Below are 22,820 nucleotides of genomic sequence, written 5' to 3'. Positions count from 1 at the left end.
CACCAGCAACAGCCAGTGGAGGGATGCTGTGCTCAGATTAGATAGGGCCAGTTGCTCTCCCCTTGCTAAATAAAGAGAATTGCCACTTTAAAAAGGTGTCTCTTAGCTCAGTTACCAGGGATTTCATGTGACTCTTCTACTGTGTGGTGGAGAGATGTGTCTGAAAACATGAAGCAAACAAGGAAGACTCCCATATACATGTTAGCATGAGTTCCCCTCCCCACCACCAGACACATGCCTCCACTCTCCACTGTGCTGTTCACTTGGACACCATTGTGCCCCCTATTTTTATTCTAAAATATTAAAGGAGCCACAGATATTTTTCTTAAAAAGGTGTTGGACCTGTGTGATCATACTTCAACCAGTATTATAAAGTATTAAAAAACCTAACAACAAATGCTCTGAAGATTACAGGGGTCCACTCCCCTGCAAATAATTGTCATTACATCTCAGAGTAAGTTTTTCACTTGATGAGAATCTTACCGATTTCTACTGAAATAGAACTTTCTTTCCCATTCTGAAATCTGATATTGTGCTCCAGTGTGCACTATAAAGATGTACTGTGCAGAAATGGAAATTTGTCCTATATTAAAAAGAATCCCTGTTGTACAATGTTATTCAACAAGTTTTGGAAGAATTGCCTTATAGATCAAAGGGTGGGGGGGATGCAGGACCAGTGGACAGTGTAGGAGACTAACAGGCAAAACTGCCAACCTGTAATGATGAACAGACAGACCACAAAACTGTGTTAGTATTAAGTTCAATTTTTGAGGGCTTACTTTTTGTGTGTGAACAGGATATCTGGTTCAACCCATAACCCAACAGATAATTCAACCAATAGAACATGGATTCTGTTTCAATGACAATGGATTATATCTAGAGTTGTGCGAACAGCCACCCCTATAATCTTAATAAAGCTTGTCCTAAGGGTTCAGCGGCCCTTTGGAAGAGGCTACAGGTGGCTGTGGGGGGGGGGAGCATGGAATCACCCAAAATGATGTACTAGCATTGTCTATTAGCTCTCAATAAGGCTGCAATCAGGGGCATAGCAAGGTTGGAGTGGACCTGAAGACAAGATTTTAAAATGCTCCCTGCTGATTAACAAAGGAGACTTTCAACCATACAATGCGATCCTATGTATGTTTTCTCATAAATCCTAACAAATTCAGTACAGTTTGCTTCCAAGTAAGTGTGTAGAGAATTGCAGCCTTAGGCAGAAAATCTAACCACATTTAGCTGGAAATACATTTCACTGAAACCTAAAAGACTTTGTAATTTTTTGTCAGGAAACAAGCTGCTTATAGGAATTTTTTGATAGTTTTTAAATTTAAAAATATTAAAAATCAACAATTTGTCCAATCCACTTCAATTTAAATATACATATTCCTCCCACATCTTTCTGTTAAAAAACAAAGCCCTATGCCCAGTCATTCCAGGTGATCTAAAGGCTGGGGGTTAATGAGGTTGTTTTTTAATGAAGGCAAAGGGCAGATTCTTTCATACTGGGGCAGAACTACTTTGTTAAAAATAGTTTTTTTAATTAAAAATAATTAAAACCAGCAAATTCCTCAATCTCTGAATTAAATATTAAGAGTCAATTCAATCTGCCCTACATCTCCCCACCTTATAATAAAGCTCTATGACAAGCAATCCCTAAATATCTAAGGGGGAAAATAACCACAAAAAGGAAATCACATCCTACCTCCATTACTAAGTCTGAGGAGTCAAAAGCTGGACAGAGCTGTGGTGCGCAAGGGCAGCCAGCACTGGCCACCCTGCCTCCCTCCCTTCCTTCCTTGCTGCCAGCCTGCCCGCCGGCACTCGAGTTCAGGCTTCAGGGAGGCCTGCACAGAGGCCTCTCTGGAAGCCCTTCCCATCCGCCTAATAGCTTAGAGGTGGAGACTGAAGGGGCTGCAGCAGCTTGCAGGCTGCTTCACTCCCTTGGCCAGAGCAGGAGGGCTAGCAGAAGAGAGGGCCAGCAGGCAAGGCAAGGGGGACTCGCTAAGGGGCCTTGGGGGGTCCTCCAGGCCCTGTGGGCCTAGAGACATTTGTCTCCCCTTGCCCAATAGCACTTATGTCCCTGGCAGCAATATGTAACAAAAGTACACATGTAGATTACTATGTCCAATTCTCTTACTACATTTAAAAGTTACAAATGTGAAAAATCCACACAGACATAAAATATGTATCTCAACTTAAAAAAACCAACAACAACCAACCTGTTACTTATATATTTTTAATAAATCAGTGACCTAATCCTTTTGGGGTTCACCAATAATTACATACAGACATATTACAGATAAGGGTATGTTACAAATAATACACCGTATTTCGTTCATGCTCCCCACTTCTGCAGGTGGTGAGAAGCTCAAGGGTGCAGTGCTACTTGAATTCTGGCTTCCTTTGGAAGAGAGATCACTGGAGATTTACTGTATCTTTGTAATACAGGAGACCCTTGTTATCCACCATTTTGTGGATTGTGGTTTCATGTATCTGTAGATGGGTCATAGAGACCCACTTACTTTACTCATGGCAGGAAATATAGGCAATTTTCACCTATCCACAGTTCCTGAGTGGCCAGAAATAACTTCTGATCTCATTTCTGGCTGCCATTATGAAACACAGAGCCATTTTGTGGCTCTTTTTTTGTGTTGATTTTTTAAAAAAAATGAAAAATAAGAGGCCAACCTGGATAAAAAGGTACTATGCTTTTCTACCCTTATTTTTTTCACACACACACACCCCTTTAAAATATTTTTTTAAATAGTAAGGAACCTAACCCCTGGATTCCCATAGGGGTAGGGTTTCTTTATTTTGGTTTCCATATTTGCACTAATTGGTAGGAACTGAACCCCCACGAATAAAAAGGGTCTCCATATTTGGTTTATTTTCAAATATGCAAGTTGAGAATTAGATGAAGCAGAAACAGCAGAGTCCTCCTACAAGTCACCAACAGGTTACATGAGGTTCTGGAGAGTGGTACTCTCCAAAGAACTTCAACTTCCTGCCATTTCTCCATTCCAGCCTCTCCAATGCTCAGTCTGTTTCTGTCTTGCATACAAGCTCCCTGAAAACTGCTTTTTCGTTTCACTGACCAGACACCCCTAAATGGAGGGATGGGAGGAAAGGAGGATGAGTCACCAAATATGCTCACATCAGCCTCTATCATCAAGTGAAGGATAAATGCTGTCTTACAATGTTTCAAGGTACTTAAAACCCTCTGGTCAACTGAACTATTGGCCAGCGATCTGCTTAAGAACAGAGTTGGCAGCTGGTATTAATAATCACAATCTCAAATTTACTACAGAGTAATGTTTGGTTATTGGGCAGATCAGTGGACTGCTTTTAGTACTGTTTTTATTTACAACATGCTTTCTCCATGTGTCCACATTTATTGAGGCAACTTTCAATAACATTAATAATAAAATATCATCAGCAAAAACCAATCAGGTGACATTATGTGGGTGGTGCAAACTTGCCTGCACTGCTGCAGGGCTCTAAATCACCCAGATATGATGCTGTGCAAGAGAGCAGTACCAGTACTGCTAACAATTGCATAATTGCACCTCATGCATTGCTTCAATTGTTCTCAATATAGTGCATGACGTGCAAAAATACAAGAATGAACAGTACCAGTATGGCCCTCTTGTGCAGCAACATTGTCTGGTGATTTACAGCTTCACAGTGGTGCTGGATCTGCACCACCCACATTATGCTGTGGGACATGTCAGCCATCATCTTTTGACAGCAACAATCTTTATTCAGCTTTAGCAAACAGCTTCGCTTTCGAATATTGAGCTAAATAAAGTGACAAAATTTTCTTAACAAGGAGGTGCACTGACATATACATCTTCTAGCTATTTGTTTCAAAACTTTTTCAGAAAAGCCCAACTTCCTTCTGTAGTAAATCTGTTGGCTTGGCTAACCTGACAGGATTTACAACCCCTTCAGCTCTACTTCTGTGAGTTAAACAGAAAATCTGGACATAAGAGTAGGAGCAAAACTGCACGAATGAAAGTGGAAAAGATTCCCAAAGAAAAATAGTAGTAAACAAAATAAAGTCCCTTGAACTAAACTAGGTACCCCCCTCTACGATAACTGAGTAATAACTGGGGGGGAGGGGAACAGAGGAAGGGATGAACAGAACAAGGGACAACAGAGCAAGGAATGAACAGAACAAGGGACAACAGAGCAAGGAATGAACAGAACAAGGACAGGCTGGAACACGAAAGGTTGAAGAATTCTAAGTATGAACAGGGTCTGTGGTAAGCGAAAGTTGCTAACAGCAATCTGTGCCAATAACAGTCTGCTTAATATAGGGCTCAAGATAACAGGCAGCCAATCAGGCTTTCCTGACTCAGCATTTCTATTCCCTCTCCTGTGATATCTTGTGCCTGCATATCTCCCACTGAGCCTTTCTCTTGAGACGCCTTCTTAACACAGGTGAAATTCCAGCTTAGGAACATAGGAAGCTGCCATATACTGAGTCAGACCGTTGGTCTATCTAGCTCAGTATGTCTTCACAGACTGGCAGTGGCTTCTCCAAAGTTGCCGGCAGGAATCTCTCTCAGCCCTATCTTGGAGAAACCAGTGAGGGAACTTGAAACCTTCTGCTCTTCCCAGAACGGCTCCACCCCCTGAAGGGAATATCTTACAGTGCTCACACATCTAGTCTCCCATTCAAATGCAACCAGGGTGGACCCTGCTTAGCTAAGGGGACAAGTCATGCTTGCTACCACAAGACCAGCTCTCCTCCTGATCAGCCTCTTTAGCCCTCATGTCTGCCAGCTGCCCAGACTCCTCTGTATGCTGCTGTTCCAGCCCAGCTCCAGAGTCTGTTCTCCCAGCCAAACCCTGCTGCTGTGCCTCTGAGCCTGCACTCCCAACCAAGTCCTCCCGTTCCTACTCTGACTCTTCTGACTCAGAGGTCTGGGCCATGACACCTTCCTGCCTCCATTCTTGTGCCTTTGGAGAACAGGAATCTAAGAAAGACTATACCCTCTGAATACCAGACTGGGCTCCAAGCCCCTCCTGGATGTCCTCTTGAATCTGAAAAAATCCATCCAAACTAGGAGCACCAGTCCGTGAGCTGGTTTTTCTGTTGAACTGGGTCAGACCAATTCAGAACCAGTTAAATTAGGTTTGCTTGTAAAGAGGAATGCCCACTGGATTTGAGTTTGAGCTGGCCGAACCAGCCCAGTTCGAATCAAACTGAGTTCGAATCGAACTGGTTCCACACATCCCTAATCCAAACTGTGGATTGAACTCTGATAGATAACCCTTAGGCCCTGCCAGAACAGAGCCTACCCACTATGAGCATGAAAGGCTCATGTTACACATTAGTTATTGGCAGTCTAATCCAAGTCTGGTGTGGAAATAATTTGGAGTAAACAGATTAATATATTAAGTGTTCACAGGACATTTGAAAATTTGATGCAAACTCTGGATTTGGTCTGCAGCATATCAATTCCCAATAAAGAGCATTAACTGGAGACATTGCCACCACTCACTACTTCATAAATATTCAACTCTAACAACAAACATAATAACAAAACTCTAATGAGGTTTTCATCAAAGGTAAAAATAAAGACAAAATAGGCCAGTGATTTACTGGAGAAAGACACAGGAGATAGTGATGGTTAAAGGAAAATAGGAATAATTGGAGCATATGTGATCCATTGGATCAGGGCTTATCAGATTTGTTTTGCATATCAAAGTATCTAATTATGTAACATAGAAAATATGTTACAATAAAAATCCAAAATAACTGCATAAACTGCATTTATTCAGAGATATTGTTCTGGGCTTTCCACAAAACAAGTTTATGAATAGCTGAATTGTGAAAAGGACAACGTGACTGATTCCAGAGAAAGATTTTAATGAAATCAATAAACATCCTTGGCACAGATTTAAATATATTGACATTTCAGAGTAATATTTCCACTTGAATATTTTCAGGTTCAAATAATGACAAATTGAGTAATTTGAAGAGAGCTCTTATGTAGAAGTGGTACAAGTAGAATGTTGCGAATTACCTGATCTGGTTCTTTTCCTCTGATCTGACTTTTTGTTTGAGGTTTGTTTGTTTGTTTGTTTGGTGGCGGGGGCGGGGGGGGGAATGCTGGTTGGTTGGTTGGTTATGTGTTCTGTTCAAGTTTACCAGGGATTCTCTTTCTACAGCAAACATTCTGAGGAAGGATATTCTGTTTCCTCTCCTTGATCTTTATTTTAAGAATCATATTGCTTGAAAGAGAAGGTAGGATATGCTGGCACTTCATTTATTCCCTTTGGGTCATTAGGTCACATAAAAGCAAAATGCTAGGAAAACATATTCACTCCCAAGTTGCATCAATGATTACATTCAAAGTTCTAACACCTCTACCTCCACATATGTTGATACAATATCTTCTAAATAATGCCTCCATAAAGCCCCACAGGCAATCAGCATAGGTCAGACTGGCTTACAAAAATAATAATAGATACAAATCTGACACAGAAAACAGCAATTGCAACAACCCTAGCAAAAATACTGTGGGGAAATGCTTTAATTTTCCTGGGCATCCTGACAAGAACAATCAAATGTCTGTCTTTAAACAAAGCATTTCTGGGAAACAGCTGGATCAAGAGGTACCACAACAACATATCACAAATAAGCCCAGCTGTATTATCTAAAACAGAGGATGCTTGGCTTGTTTGTTTTTTAAGGGCACAGCCTGATCATCTAGTGCTAACCCTTGGTAGAACCTCAGAGCCCTTTGTTACCATTCTGGTTATACACATATTTTCTGTTCCATTTACATCATTATTTTTTTTAAGTTAGTGGGTGTGAAAACCATCATATGCAAAATGAAAAATAAAAATAAAAATACACTGTTACAATGTAGTAAACAAATAAGATAGGAACTTAGGAAGCTGCCTTCTGCCGAGTCAGACTATTAATCCAGCTAGCTCAGTTTTGTCTAACGTCTACACAGATTGGCAGTGGCTTCTCCAAGGTTACAGACAGGAGTATCTCTCAGCCCTATCTTGGAGATTCCAGGGAGGGAACTTGGAACTTTCTGCTCTTCCCAGAGCAGCCCCATCCCCTAAGGGGAATATCTTGGAACTCAAGTGCTCACACATGTAATCTCCCATTCAAATGCAAACCAGGGTGGAGCTTGCTTAGCAAAGGGGACAAGTCATGCTTGCTACCAAAAGACCAGCTCCATTCAGTTGCATTATTTGATTTGCTATGCCAATATATTACAAAGTTCTATTCTTCAAAAAGTGCTCCTTGCTGTCATTCTTCTTTACATCTCATGCAGTAAATCATACTCAGACATTATTCCCCCATTCTGTTATGGTAGGCATAACACCCTGTCTTCATATATCAGCAGAAACAATTCATAGAATCCAAGAATTGAAGGAACCTTGGAGGCTTTCTAGTCCAACCCCTCTGCTCAGTGTAGGAATCTGTTGTATCATCTCTGATTAAAAGTATCCAACCCAGAGGCATATCTAGGGAAAATAGCGCCTAGGGCAAGCACTGAAATTGCGCCCCCTGTCCAAACATCTGACACCCATCTTTCAGATAACTTCACCATAATATCAGCTAAAAAATACAAGTCAAGCTTGTTAATCTTTTCATATTTCAAAAACTATTTAGCAGTGGACGTAGCCAGACCAAAAAATGCTGGAAAACTACAAATTTCAGTATGCTGGGGCTCATGAAATACCCAAATACTATGTGGAGGTGTACTTGGAAAACTAAACAGAAGTACCTGTCTAATTCATCATCATCAGTTTTATTACAGCCATTGGCCAGAAAAAATAGCAGCAACAAACATACTCAACACGTCAATAAAACAATGCTAAAACACAATATGACAGATTACAATCAGTAATAATAAATTATTTAAAAACAACAGACAACGCTCGCAGTTAGGCACTTAATAGGGACCTCAACCTAATGGCAATATAGAAAAATTTAGCCACAACTGCTGTAGTCCCAGGGCTCGAATCCGCGAGGCTGTAATAAGTATAAAAGAGATCACACCATTCCAATGATACAAAGCACAGTACAACAGCACATGGGAGACAGTTTCCAGAAGGCCAACGCCACAAAGGCAGAAAACCGCAACAGGATTATCTTTTGCAAACCTCCGTTCCAACAGAGAAGAGGGCAACACATTAAACCGGGCCCGGGCATATGCAACCTGAAATTTGGAAAAATGCAGCGTTGTTAAGTAACTAGCACCTCTATCTCCCCAAGGTGGCAAAATCCCAAAATGTAAAGGGGAGCAAGTCCTATTGGCCGAAGACGTAAGTTCCTGCCGTTCGATATCGTGCAACCGGAGAAATAATATTTCCTTCACCTTATTAGATTCCTAAGTGAGGAGTTCTGAAGGAGAAAGGCCCAGTTGGATAATTTTATTATTTACAAATGTTAGCCAAGGGTTAGGATAAGAATCCACCCATAAATATTGGAAAAAAGAAAATTCCTGAATCTCAGAACAGAGTTTACTCCATCTAGCAAAAGTAAGCTCCCAGGCTTTACAGACAATAGAGAAAGACCCAGATTCCAAACACAGAGCAGAATAAGGCACACACCTAGGCACTGCAAAAATTGCTCTTAGAAAAATAGACTGTACTCTCTCCAGTTCAGCTGTTACATCCTGGATCCATAACAGGACTCCAAAAAGCAGTTGGGCCACAATCTTAGCACGAAATACCTGGAGTGCCATGGGAACAAACTGGCCCCCTTTAGAGTACTAAAAACGCAAAAAGGCACTGAGGGTATTGTGGGCTTTATGAATTGAAGACAGCCTATGGGTTTTCCAATTTAGATTATATTGAAATGATATGCCAAAATATTTATAGTTGTAAACTTGCTCAATGTGGTTCTGATTTATTACCAATTTATATAATTTCCTGGATTTAGAGAAAACCAGGACCTTTTTTTTTTTTTTTGTAGTTGACTGTTAGTTTGTTGTCATTGCAATAGCTGGCAAAAGCACGCAACAGTCTTTGTAAACCTAATCTGGACTGAGATAGCACGGCTGTGTCATCGGCGTAGAGTAAAATGGGCACTCGTTTGTTAGCCAGCTTCGGGGCATGGGAGTCCACACTCTCCAGAAATGGAGCCAAATCATTGATAAAGAGATTGAACAGTGTCGGGGCCAAGACACAGCCCTGTCTAACCCCTCGAGTAGAGGGCATAGAATCAGTTACGGCCCCATTGATCGCATATTTAACCTGTAATGAGGAATTGGAATAAAGCTGCATCATCAAAAATAGCAATCTCTTATCTATTGTGTTTTTTTTCAAGTTTGGACCATAATAAGTATCTGGAGATTGAATCAAACGCAGATTTTAAGTCAATAAAAGCAACAAAAAATTTGCATTTGGGGCCGCTAGAGTATTTCTTTGCTAGATGGTACAGGATCATACAATGATCGAGGGTAGAGCGGCCTGCTCTAAAGCCTGCTTGTTCAATCCCGAGATTCTCTACTATGCATTGTAGCATCACTATTACATAAGTTTTAAAAATAAATGGAAAATTTGACTTTTCCCAGATACTCTGAAAATAATTAAAGGATATGCAGAGTAAACTGTGTCACTGCTTGGAATATATTCTAGTATTTCAGAAAGACAGTTAAAATGAAAGAAAAAGAGCAAGAAACTCCCAGTGGGCCTTAATACTAAGGATTTCACACTGATTCAAAGACAAACTCACCATTAATAGCCATATTATTAAGACATCACATTTAACTCACTTATCACAAGAAGCAAAGTAAGAGCAAATGAATACAATCCTAGCTCATAAGCTTCAGCTCAGTATTCACAAGCCCTGATTCTCTGTACATAGTTCCAAACTAAATATGTGTATAATGACTTATATAATATATATTTTTAACCTGTAGCCCCTTTGGGGTGCTTCCTAAAGGCTGGGGGGGGGGGGGTCCTGCAAAGTTCCCCCTCCCCCTGCTGGCTTCTAGGGCCTCGCAGGGACCATTTGAGCATGTGTCATGGCCGTTGTTTAAAATATTTTTTTTAAAAATTGGCCGCTAAAAACAGAGGCCATTTGAGCATGTGCAGTGACCATTTTGTTTTCGGTGACCATTTTTATTTTTTTTTAATTTTAGAGAATGGCACCCCCTTTCAGGTGGCTCACGGGGCACATGCCCTGCCTGCCCCACTCTAGGTACACCCCTGGTCCAACCTCTGTTTCAAAATCTCTAGTGAAGGACAGCCTATCACTGCATGAGGCAGACTGTTCCACTGTCAAGTAGCTCTTACAGCTAGGAAATTCCTCCTAATGCCTGAATCTGCTTCCTTGTAATTTCATTCTAGTATTGGTTCCCTCCTATTTTTTGTAATGAAAATGGGAGGTTGTCTTTTTGTGTCCCTACAAAAATGCTTTGAAATCAAGAAACCATATCACCTTTATAATGTTTTAGTGATGCATCCAGGAGAAGCTGTTAAAACTGCATGGTTGGCATACTGTATTATTATATGTTCTTCTTTTGCTGAACCTTGACTGTAATAAAATAAAGGCTGATTGATTGATTGATTGCTTTGAAATCTGCTTGCAGTGGCTTACCTGAGATGGAGCATGGACGTGCCAGAAGTTCTCTTCTTCCATTTTTTTTCTTGAATAATGTTGCAAGCCACATTAACAACCAGTTTTTCCACTTTAGCAATGCTGTAGGAAGCTGTGACAGCGTTAAGCACAGGTAGTGCCATTTGTTCCTGGAAGGCACAAGGAAATGATGACACTACAGAAGGGCGACTAAGCTGGCACACTTTAAGTAAAGACCCATCTTTACTTATTATTTCTCTATGTAAACTTCTTTGGAAACTTTTGTTGAAAAGTGGCATATGGTTGTGGTTGTTGCTTCCTACAGCATTGCCATAAAGGAAAATAGCCAGTACATAATGCTGTTTGCAGCGTTCAAAAAAACAAAACACACACACACACATAAGCAAAAAAATTCTGCTTCCCATCTCTGGTTACCCCCCTGCTTTCCACACAAATTTCAAAGAAAACTTTGGGGATCATCAAGAACATTTCTCTGTCCTCTCTGACAGCCTCAAACAACTACAAATACCCACTTATTGAAGGACATTAGAACAGCCTTGCTGGATCAGGCCCAAGGGTTCACACAGTGCCCCACCGGATGCCTCTGGAAAACTATGGGTAGGAGTTGAGGGCATGCCCTCTCTCTTGCTGTTACTCCCCTGCAACAGGTATTCAGAGGCATCCTGTCTCTGAGGCTGGAGGTGGCCTATAGCCCTCTGACTAGCAGCCGTTGATAGACCTCTCCTCCATGAAGTTATCCAAACCCCTCTTAAAGCCATCCAGGTTGTTGGCTGTCACTTCATCTTGTGGCAGAGAATTCCACAAGTTGGTTATGCACTGTGTGAAAAAGTACTTTTGTTTGTTGGTCCTCAGTTTCCTAGGGCTACTCTAGCCTGAATTAGGCTGCTTGTGAGAACAGCCTTATTGTTTTCTATTATAAATCCACAGAATCCACAGAGAACTCTGGCTTCCTTCAACTGTTAAATTAACACTATTTCTTTATTCCAATATAAAGCTTGTCATTTCTGTTCCATTAGTGAACATTATTAAATATTCCAGAGAGAAAATAAAAATTAAAATGTCTGGAAATACTGTCAATAATATGATGATAGAAGTATTCTTGTTCTTCTTATACATCACAAGCATTTAAAAGTCAAATTTTTGAGCCTTTGATGTAGCAAGAGGTGGGGGCAGATCCCCCGCCAAGTATTTGAGAAGTTCCCTCCCTTATTTTACTGAAATCCAAAACCAAATCTAATAAACCATATCTCCCCACAAAAGTGCCTTTCCTACACACACACACACACACACACACACACACACACACAGAGTAAAAAAAGAAGAAGTGAGGAATTGCTCCTCTAGCTTCCCCTCTGTTGGCACACCTGGTATGGATGGAATTAAAGGTTTCCTACTTCGTGGTTTACAGGAAAAAGTTTCTTCAGGAACTAAAAAAAAATTAAAATATGTTTCATACAGAATTGTTTGGCTTGAAGCATACCTCAGAAAGTCATATATTGTGAACTACTCTTCATGCATCACATTAATTAATTACACATAGCACATCAAGGAGTGTAGAAATGTATTCATCCAAGAGGATAGTGAAAGAAGCAGTGCTTCTCAGGCTGTTGTGTGATAAACAAAATAAAGCAAAACCATGTAATGTGCTCAAACGTCTTGGTCAGAAGATATACATGTTCCCAGAGTGGTATGGGAGCAACACAGAGAATGTGGTAACCGCCTCACTCAAGATAATGTAGAAACCAAAACCTAGAACAGGCCCTGATTATAGCAACAAAATGTTATCTACATTACAACTACTACTTAAGTTTTCATCCCTAAACACCTCCTTTGAATTTAAAAATATATATATCATTTTTTTGTTTCTCAAGAAATAATATTTGTAAACAATAGATTTGAAAACCTATTGAAAATGTGTTATTGGTTTTTGATAAAACTGTTTACCTAAACATGGATTCATTAGCAATTTTCTCAAGGTATACAATGAAGGACTGTGTTTGGGTGTTCTTTACATTTAAAGAAAAATCAAATATTTCTTTCACACATTTCTATCTTACCTTTTAATATACATTTTCCCATGGTGGCTTACATCAATAAAACAATAAAATGTAAAACCTCACTAATTCAATCAATCTTGATTATGGTCTCTGACCAGCATAAAGTAGGTTACATCAGAGCGGCATCAAAATGGCATTAAAAACAGGCTGTGACTGGCATTGTAAGTATAGAGACTAGAACTTTTACACTGTTATACAGGTACTGTGAAACTATGGTGAACTAAAACTACAGTTAACATGGATAAATTTAGTGAAATAAAGGTATAGAAGTTTTGCATCACTAATTCAACATGTGAGTAATACAGCAGATAAACTAGCAGCATTAAAATTGATTTCATCAGAAGTTAAAATGCCCAGAACAATAAAAAGATCTTAAGTGTGTGCCCAAATGGCATCAAACTGGTTGCTAAACAGAATCCCATGAGGAAAGCACAAGTGGGTCACCACAGCTGAGAAAATACTCTCCCCAACTGCCACCTGTCTCACTTCAGATGCTGAGGGTACCCAGAGAAAAGCCTCAGAAGAATACCTCAGTGCCCAGTTCAGTGAAGTTGGAGGAGGTGATCCTTCAGCTTCTCATGTTCTAAACCTGTATAGGACTTTAAAGGTAAGCAAACATTAGTACTTTGAATTGTTCTTGTAAATGGATTGGGAGACAATTAAGCTGTTTGGGCAACAGTGAGATATATTCCAAATCACCACTTATAGTTAGCAGCCTTACAGCTGTAATTTGAACTAAGTGCTGTTTCTGATCAGTCTTCAAAGGCAGCCTAATATTACAGTGGACTGATCTGAAGGTTGCCAGAAGATAAATAATCATGCCCAATCTGTTTAAGATAGACTTCAAGTTGACCATCAGTCTCACTTAGCAGCAGGCACACCACGCAACAGGTGTGTGCCACTTTGGCCTCTTTAACACAGATGGTCTCACTCCCCTGTCCCATTAATTATTATTATTATTGTGCTATTTACACACAGTCTACCAGATGTTACTGACTGGATTTGGTACTTTATCGGGCCCTTTCCAAGGGTCTAGGATAACTAAAGAAAAATTAAAGATAGCATCGTAGTATTCGTGCTGTCCAGAGTAGTGTGGCCTTCTGTTGCTGATGTGTTGTAATTTTATCAATGCCCAAGGTGTCAAGATGGTGTTCAAGTTCTTTTAGTATTGCACCAAGGGCACCAACAACTATTGGCACCACTACAGTTTTCTTTTTCCGGAGCTGCTCAATTTCCATCTGAAAGTCCTTGTATTTAGTTGTTTTCTCCAGTTGTTTTTCACCAACTCGTCTATCCCCTGGGATTGCAACATCAGTTATCAGAACCTGATTCTTCTCTATGACTGTCAGATCCGGTGTATTATGCGCTAAATGCCTATCAGTTTGTATTCAAAAAATCCCAAAGGATTTTTGCCTCGTTTTCTGTGACCTTCTCAATTGAATGATTCCACCAATTCTTGCTTGCTGGCAATTTGTAATTCTTACCAAGGTTCCATCATCATCATTGAGAGGGTGGTGACCTCCCAGCTCCAGACAGTCTTGGAGGAAACTGATTATCTAGACCCTTTTCAAACTGGCTTCCGGGCTAGCTATGGTGTGGACACTGCCTTGGTTGGCCTGATGGATGATCTCCAACTGAGAATAGACAGAGGAAGTGTCACTCTGTTGGTCCTTTTGGACCTCTTGGCGGCCTTCGATACTATCGACCATAGTATTCTTCTGGAGCGTCTGAGGGGGTTGAGAGTGAGAGGCACTGCTCTGCAGTGGTTCCGCTCTTACCTCTCGGGCAGGTTCCAGATGATGTCCATTAGAGAATGTTGTTCTTGAAAATCTGAACTTTTGTATGGTGTCCCTCAGGGCACTGTATTGTCTCCGATGTTGTTTAACATCTACATGAAACCGCTAGGAGAGATCATCAGGAGATTTGGTGCAGGGTGTTAACAGTATGCTGATGACACCCAAATCTATTTCTCCATGTCAGCATCATTGGGAGAGGGCATAACCTCCCTAAATGCATGCCTGGAATCGGTAATGGATGAGGGATAACAATCTGAGACTGAATCCAGATAAGACAGAGGTATTCATTGTGTGGGGTCGAAACTCGGGAGACGATTTTGATCTGCCTGTTCTGGATGGGGTCACACTTCCCCAGAAGGAACAGGTACTCAGTCTAGGGGTGCTTCTGGATCTAAGTCTCTCCCTGGTGCCCCAGGTTGAGGCAGTGGCCAGAGGTGCCTTCTATCAGCTTCGGCTGATACACCAGCTGTGTTTGTTTCTTGAGACAGATTATGTCAAAACAGTGGTACATCTGCTGGTAACCTCCAGACTGGATTACTGTAATGCGCTCTATGTGGGGCTGCCCTTGTATGTAGTCCGGAAACTACAGTTGGCTCAGAATGCGGCAGCCAGTCTGGTCTCTGGGTCATCTAGGAGAGAACATGTTACTCCTGTATTGAAGGAGTTACACTGGCTGCTGATATGTTTCCAGGCAAAATACAAGGTGTTAATCATAACCTATAAAGCCCTAAACAGCTTGGGCCCTGGGTATTTAAGAGAATGTCTTCTTCGTCATGAACCCCACCGCCCATTGAGATCATCAGGAGAGGTCATTCTGCATTTGCCACCGGCTCATCTGGTGGCTACTCAGGGATGGGCCTTCTCTGTTGCTGTCCCGAGGCTTTGGAATCCGCTCCCTAGTGAAATAAAAGCCTCCCCATCTCTGACAGTTTTTAAAAAGTCTTTAAAGACATATCTGTTCACCCAGGCTTTTAACTGAGACTGTTTTGATTGTTTTAAATGTTGTTTTGAGAATATTGTTTTAAAAATTTTAAATTGTTGTGTTTTAAATTTCTTGTTTTTATTTTTAACTAATGTTTTACTTTTGTTTTTATCTTGTTGTAAATTGCCCAGAGACGTGGGTTTGGGGCAGTATAAATATATGTAAAATAAAAAATAAATAAAAATAAATCATCATCATCTACACAGTCAGACAGGTGTTATTGACTGGTTTGTTTTATCCAGACATCGAGTCCTTCCGAAGGACCTGGAACGGCTGCATTTTATTGTTAATCAATATTGTTGCTGTTGTTATTATGGTTATTGTCGTAGAATATAGGCTGTTCCAAGTAAAGTTGCTTTTTGTAATTGGCTGATGGTGATTTCTGTGGCCCCTATGGTGTTGAGGTGTTTTGGAATTGCACCTTGGGCGCCAATTACTACTGGGATTATTTTGTGAGTATTTATTTATTTATCATATATACTTTGCTCTTCCCACAAGGCACCCAAAGCGGTGTACATAGTTAAGTTTCTCCTCACAACAACTCTGTGAAGTAGGTTAAGCTAAGAGAGAAGTGACTGGCCCAGAGTCACCCAGCAAGTATCATGGCTGAATGGGGATTTGAACTCGGGTCTCCCCAGTCCTAGTTCAGTACTCTCTAACCACTACACCACACTGGCTCCATCCTACTCCTTGCTTAAGTTATCCATTGGGGTGTCAAAGCAGTTTCTTTGTCAAAACCAAGCCTGAAACCAGATTGCAGTGGATCTAGATAATTGGTCTCATCTAGGGGTTCCTGAAGTTGTGAGACAATTGCCAACTTGACAACTTTGCTGAAGAAGGGGATATTTGTGACCAGTCGATAGTCATTACACTGTATAAGGAGGGTTTCTTCAGGAGCAGTCAACTGTCTCCTTTAGGGCAGTTGGGATAGTCCCCTGTCACAATAATTATTACCTTCTTGGCCCAGTTGGCCAAGTCCCTTCTTCTGGATGTTATAAGCCAGAGAGGTCAAGAGCTGAGCAAGAACTTGGTAAGTCACACAACTCCAAGCACCTTGTCCAAGTCCTCAGGTTGAAACAATTGAAATGTACCCCATAACACAATACCAAGCAATTAACAAATACAAAATGTTCTACCACAACTGAAAAGGTCCTAAGATGGTTCTAAAATGGATCACAATACTCCAGTAGTGGGACTAAGCTATAGAAAGGCAAGTGATTTTTACATTTCTTTGTTAGAAACATTGCCTGCAAGATGCTTTACATTGTGGAGACACTCTGCTCAGCACTAGTTGATCTGAACTAGTCATATAGTTTCATAGGCTGAAACGTCATATTTAGTTTTGTTCCCACATTTCAAGAAGCATATAAAAGGGAAGGGATTCCAGAGAAATAACCAGAAAGAAAAACATGTTTGTAGCACATGACAGATGACAAAAAGATGAGAGAACAGACTATTTAAATTAGGACAAATGTATATAATCATTAAAAATGATTAAAAAACCCATTTCTTACAATGTAGTTCAACATCATTATCTTCCACCTAATGATAACTTAGTGTGTAAATTCACTTTTAGGGAACAGAAATGCTTGGGTACATGTTGTTTTCAAGCAACGAATTACCATAAAGAAGAGAGAAAGCAATTAATTATAACTATTTAAGGCAGGCTTAGAAACTACAGGTACAAGCTGAAGTAGAATGATATACATGTTGTACAATGAAATCTATTTATCTAAGGATGTTTTGATATGTTCTTTCCCAGTTGTACTTAAATGGAGAATGGTTGGCTTAGGAATTCTTCCACCTAGGAAACTGTGTGGGTAGGGTGGGTGGGTGGGTGAAACAGACTGGGTTTCACTAAATAGTCTGCTTTTGACTTATGCTATAATTCTGAGGGTCATAAGACACTTAGTAGCAAAACTGTTGACATAAACACGACTATGTTTCTCAATTAAAACTAAATATAACAACAGAAAATAGCTGCAATGTCTCAATAGCCATCTATGGTAGGTTAAAAAAAGGCTAAGTCAGCCTAATTTGCATATACATTTCTTTTATTGGAAATTCTGGGGGTGGAAAGGATTGCTTATAAAGGTATACAGTTTTGTATGATGTACACGTTAACAGTAGCACTACCAATAAATACACTAATCTCCATAGTATTTAATAATACAATCAGAAAGAGGAAATTATTGTTCACTATTATAAATTATTCCAATAGAAGAAAAATTTCATTTTACTGAGAAAAGTAAAATTCGTGTCTTCCCTCCCTCCCTCCCTCTTGCCCCCCCTCTTAGACACTGGCTTGTTAAACTAGCTACAGCACTACTTAACTGACACAGAACTCTCCGTTAACAAACAAATCACATCATCATATTCATACTACACTCCTGCTAACAATTGCCCTGGGCATTGCTTTTTGTACAAATTTAAAAGCACACATTGTAGAATGATGGGAAGAAAGGGTCACACCAAGAGTCACACACTACAATCCAGCCCCCCCCCCTGCCCCCGGACACACATTTGTTATTCTCAGCTTTGAATATCATGAGAACAGATATTACAGATGGAGGAGCGGAAATACATGGTACACCAAGAACTGAGCAATACAGACAACTACAGCAGTAACTAAATCCTCCTTTCCCTCATTCCCTACAGACTTTTTCTTTATAATGATCCACAGACAAAGAAAACTCTCTTTTTTTTAGCAGCAGCAATGAAAACTTAATAGCCTACCATTTTCTTTGCACTCTTCGGGAGGTTTAGCCTTTTTCGCAAGTCGTGGATCCAGCCATGATGTTGTCTTTGTGTTATGGCTGAAAAGAAAAGAAATTACCCTGATCAGACACATCCTGAACAGAATCAAGTTTATGCCTTCCGATGAAGGCGAAGGAAAGGAAGGTTAGTGCAACAAAATTGCAATCAATATACTTAATTTGCTTACTAGTTCTAAGTAGACCTGAAGGAGGTGTAAGAGTGATTGTGCAAGGCAGCTCTAAATTTGGCAGCCTCCGCTCCTTGTTCTCAAAGCAGCTATTTTTATTAAAATCAACTAGAATGTTGCCAAGTTAACCTCATTGAAAATGCAGAACTCATCCAGGGCAAAAGGAATGTACAGCATTCTCCAACTGAATGGGTGCAGCCGGCAGCCTTCTATACCCATTGGTTGGTCTTTGGATACAGAATTATTTTAATCTGAAATGATTCATAAATATATACGGATATTATTTCTTGACAGCCACACTGGCAGAAGGAGATGCAAACTGCAGTATGCCTGTGTATAGTCTCGGTTTTTTGTTTCTTTTTAAAACAGGATGATTAATGACACTTTGATTAACCAACTGTTATCTATTTCATATCTCTAATTCAGCTCCCATGATGAAAGTACGTTTTGCAGAAACTGAATGAATCATATGGCCCATTCAGCTTAGCCCAAAATAGATTTTTCAGGAATCAGCAATGAAATGGATGCTGAACTGGTACAAAATTGTTCACCAAGAGAGTAGCTTCCCAATAGGTACTTGGAACAGCTAAACAGAGCTATATACCAAACTTCCTTAAAATGGATGTCTATTTTAGCAGTCAACTGCATTCTATGCAGATAACAAATACAAGGCTTTAAGATTATAAACTGTAAAGGAAACATTATATTGGTTCCATACTTATGTGCCTTTCTTCTAACACATTCTGCCTCTCATTCTCATTCCCTTGTTCATATACACACCGACAGCCCTTTTGTAATAGATGTTTTATTTAGTAAACACATCGTAGGAGGCTGGTCATGTACTGCTTATATACTGTTGAATTATTAAGATTTTTATTCATGTAACATTTTTTGGCTAATTTAAAAAAATGCATGTAAGCTATTTGTTACAAAGGGTAGAGCTTAGTGATGGTAAAGGATGAAGAACCAACAACAACAAAATTCAAATCCATGGCTTCTGTTGATTTGTACTGATGATGGAAATGGTGTGAATGTATTAGCAGGAATAAGGCTGTCCTGGGTTTTAATCCTAACTAGTATTGCTGATTTGCTTTTCAATAGGTAGATTGATTTTTCTTTTGGTCTGTGACAATATCAATTTCCAGTATCTTTAATACTGAAATAAAATCTGAACTGCAGAATTTTTTATAAAGGAAAATATTTACTTTATATAATGCCATGATCAATAACCATATGTTAACTGAGCATCATGTCAAACATGATGTAATTTGTAACATAATTTGTGCCTTTTATATATAAAAGGCACAGAAGAGTCATATGACCTTATCTCAGGCTTCTTCTAAATTTTAAGGAGCTGACCAGCATCCAACAAAGCTCCTCATTGTGACCATAAACCCACATTTATTTTTAGCTTAGGTCCTTCACATAATCAAAAACTGTTTTCTACCCAGGTTTGGGAGTTGTGTGTGCTTCCAATTTTCGGTTGTGTGGAAGCTAGGAGGAAAGCCTGGGTAGAAGTGATTGTGTGGAAGAAAGGTAAGAGGAAAACCTGGGTAGCTTTTCCTCTTACCTTGCTTCCACACAACCAAAAATTGGGAGCACACATAGCTCCCAAACCCAGGTAGAACACAGTTTTTGATTGTGTGAATGACCTCTATGAGATAATCCACTGTGTGTGTGTATTTGTGTGTGCCCATGTGTGTCTGTGTGGCTATCAATTTTGTAATGCCTGGACCAATATGAACCAAATTTGCTACAGCTGTAGGAAGACATAGGGATGCTTCAATGGCATAGTTTGCAATGATGTAATCCACCCTGATTCAAGATGGTAGACGCGTGAATATTTGAGATGCAAGTGGGCTAACTTGTAGAACATCTAAATGATTTGAATCAAATTAATAATAATAATAATAATAATAATTATTATTATTATTATTATTATTATTACATTTATATCCCTCTCTTCCTCCAAGGAGCCCAGAGCGGTGTACTACATACATAAATTTCTCCTCACAACAACCCTGTGAAGTAGGTTAGGCTGAGAGAGAAGTGACTGGCCCAGAGTCACCCAGCTAGTATCATGGCTGAATGGGGATTTGAACTCGGGTCTCCCCGGTCCTAGTCTAGCTCTCTAACCACTACACCACGCTGGCTCTGCTACAGCTGTAAGGACACATAAGAACACCTCAATGGCCTGGTTTGCAATGATGTCATCCATTTCAATTCAAGATGGCAGACGTGTGAATGGTTGAGCCACAAGTGGGAACTGATTTGGACCAACATTTGAAAAGCAAGTGGGCTAACGTGAACTGCCTAACCAATCTGAACCAAATATCAAGACAAGGCTGAGAGAGATTCCTGCCTGCAACCTTGGAGAACCCGCTGCCAGTCTGTGAAGACAATACTGAGCTAGATAGACCAATGGTCTGACTCGGTATATGCCAGCTTCCTATGTTCCTAAGTTCCTATGCTACAGCTGTAGGTACACATAGGGAGAGCTATGAGAAACACATAGGGCAAAATTTGTGATGATGTCATCCACCCCAATTCAAGATGGCAGAAACATGAATGTTCAAGGCGAAAGTGGGCTAACGCGAGGATGTTAATTATAAATTAAGATTACAGTGAAAGCAAAGTAGTTAAATTCGTTCTTACCAGAACAACTTACTATTCTTAAAACTGCTTTTCTTAGCTTTCCTGGTTGTTTAAAAAGCAAATGTGACTTTAGAAAATGTAGCCTGATCCTCACAATAAATAATATATAAGATATACAGGTGATCATATAATGCCATATCAGGCATTATTGGCCCAATTCGGATTGCAGTTCAATACAGGTTGAATCAGCTGCTTTGATTTGGTTAGGGGTGTCCACAAAACCAGTTTGCCTGGTTTGGTTCAAGTGCAAATGGGAGCTGAACCAAACAGGGCATGTTTGGTTTTGTGCCCCCTGAACAGATCCCTGGCTCGGCTCAAATTCAAGCATGTTCGGGGGTTCTAAGGTTAAATCCCCCCCCAGAACTCACCACTGGGTCTGGGGTTGCTGTGGGGGTGCTTTCTCTGCTGTCTCCCCTCCCCTGCCAGCCTTCTCCAGTTCTTCAAAGGGCTGTTTTGGCCCATTTTGAGGCAGTTCCACTCTTCCTCCAGTGGCAGCAACCATTGGAGGCCACCATGCATGTGTTTTGGCCATTTGCGTGGCCTGGGTGACCTAACCATGCAAAGAATTATGGCACATGCACAGCGGTCTTTAAAATGGCTGCTGCCACCAGAAGAGGGGCCGGAATGGCCCCAAAATGGGCCAAAATGGCCTTTTGAAGAGCGGAGGAAGGCCAGAAAGGGGGGGGAATGGAAGACACCCCCAAGGCTGCACCACTGGACCCCCTTGGTGAGCCCTAAAATAATAATTTGTTTTAAACCGTAGAACCCCCAAATAAGCTCCGAGCTGTCCCAGAGGATTTGGCTTGATGGAATGACAGCATTCTGAGTTGGAACATGCCAGGAGCCATTTTGACTCCAAAATTGCACTCTTCTGGCCTCTGTGCACACGTGGCATGCAACTGTCTATATGCATATCTAAAGGCCAGAAGAACATCATTTTGAAGTCCAAAATGGTTCTCGGAACATTAAGAACATAAGAACAGCCCTGCTGGATCATGCTGAAGACCTATCTAGTTCAGCATCCTGTTTCAAACAGTGGCTCACCAAACGCCTCTGAGAATTCCACAGGCAAAAGGTAAGGGAATGCCCTCTCTCTAGTTGTTGATCCCCTGCAAGTGGTATTTAGAGGCATCTTGCTTCTGAGGCTGGAGGAGGCCTATAGCAACCAGACTAGAAGCCATTGATAGACCTGTCCTCCATGAATTGTCTAAGCCCATTTTAAAGCCATACAAGCCCTTTTAAAGCCATCCAAGTGGCTATCACCACCGTGGCAGAGAATTCCATAGATTAATTATGTGCTGTGTGAAAATGTACTTCCTTTTGTCAGTCCTACATTTCCCAGCCTTCAGTTTCATGGGATGACTGCTGGTTCTAGTGTTGTGAGAGAAGGAGAAAAATGTCTCCACTCTCTCTACTCCATGCATAATTTTACACACCTCTTTCATGTCCCCCATAGTTGCCTCTTATCCAAACTAAAAAGCCTCAAACTAAAAGCCAAATTAAAGGTGACTCATAAGGAAGGTGATGCAGGCCCCCTGATCATCTTGGTTGTCTCCTTCTGCACCTTCTCCAGTTTTACAATGTTCTTCTTAAGATACGGTGACCAAAACTGTACACAGTACCCCAAATGTGGTTAAGAACATAAGACCAGACCTGCTGGATCAGGCTCAAGGCCCATCTAGTCCAACATCCTGTTTTACACAGCAGTCCACCAGGTTGTACCCTAGATTTGTATAGGGGCATTATAATATTAGCATTTTTATTTTCAACCCCATTCCTAAGGATCCCTAGCATGGAATTAGCA

The 22,820-nt window shown here is 40.5% G+C and overlaps 1 protein-coding gene and 1 long non-coding RNA gene across 24 annotated transcripts in view; one reads left to right on the top strand and one right to left on the bottom strand.

Annotated features, from left to right (window-relative positions):
- The window catches only part of MAGI2 (membrane associated guanylate kinase, WW and PDZ domain containing 2), a 953,479-nt gene that overhangs the window by 276,366 nt on the left and 654,293 nt on the right, over positions 1-22,820 (bottom strand). For all 23 annotated transcript variants that reach the window (XM_053251292.1, XM_053251285.1, XM_053251284.1 and 20 more), the window contains one exon: positions 18,154-18,233. In XM_053251292.1, coding sequence (XP_053107267.1) covers positions 18,154-18,233 — 80 coding nt within the window. The remainder of the gene's footprint in view (positions 1-18,153; positions 18,234-22,820) is intronic.
- The window catches only part of LOC128325655 (uncharacterized), a 44,372-nt gene continuing 39,262 nt past the window's right edge, over positions 17,711-22,820 (top strand). The window contains exon 1 of the long non-coding RNA XR_008307537.1: positions 17,711-18,318. This is a non-coding gene — a long non-coding RNA (uncharacterized LOC128325655). The remainder of the gene's footprint in view (positions 18,319-22,820) is intronic.

The sequence above is a fragment of the Hemicordylus capensis genome, chromosome 5, assembly GCF_027244095.1.
Source record: "Hemicordylus capensis ecotype Gifberg chromosome 5, rHemCap1.1.pri, whole genome shotgun sequence".
Lineage (NCBI taxonomy): Eukaryota > Metazoa > Chordata > Lepidosauria > Squamata > Cordylidae > Hemicordylus > Hemicordylus capensis.
This window is presented reverse-complemented; position numbering and strand designations above follow the sequence as displayed.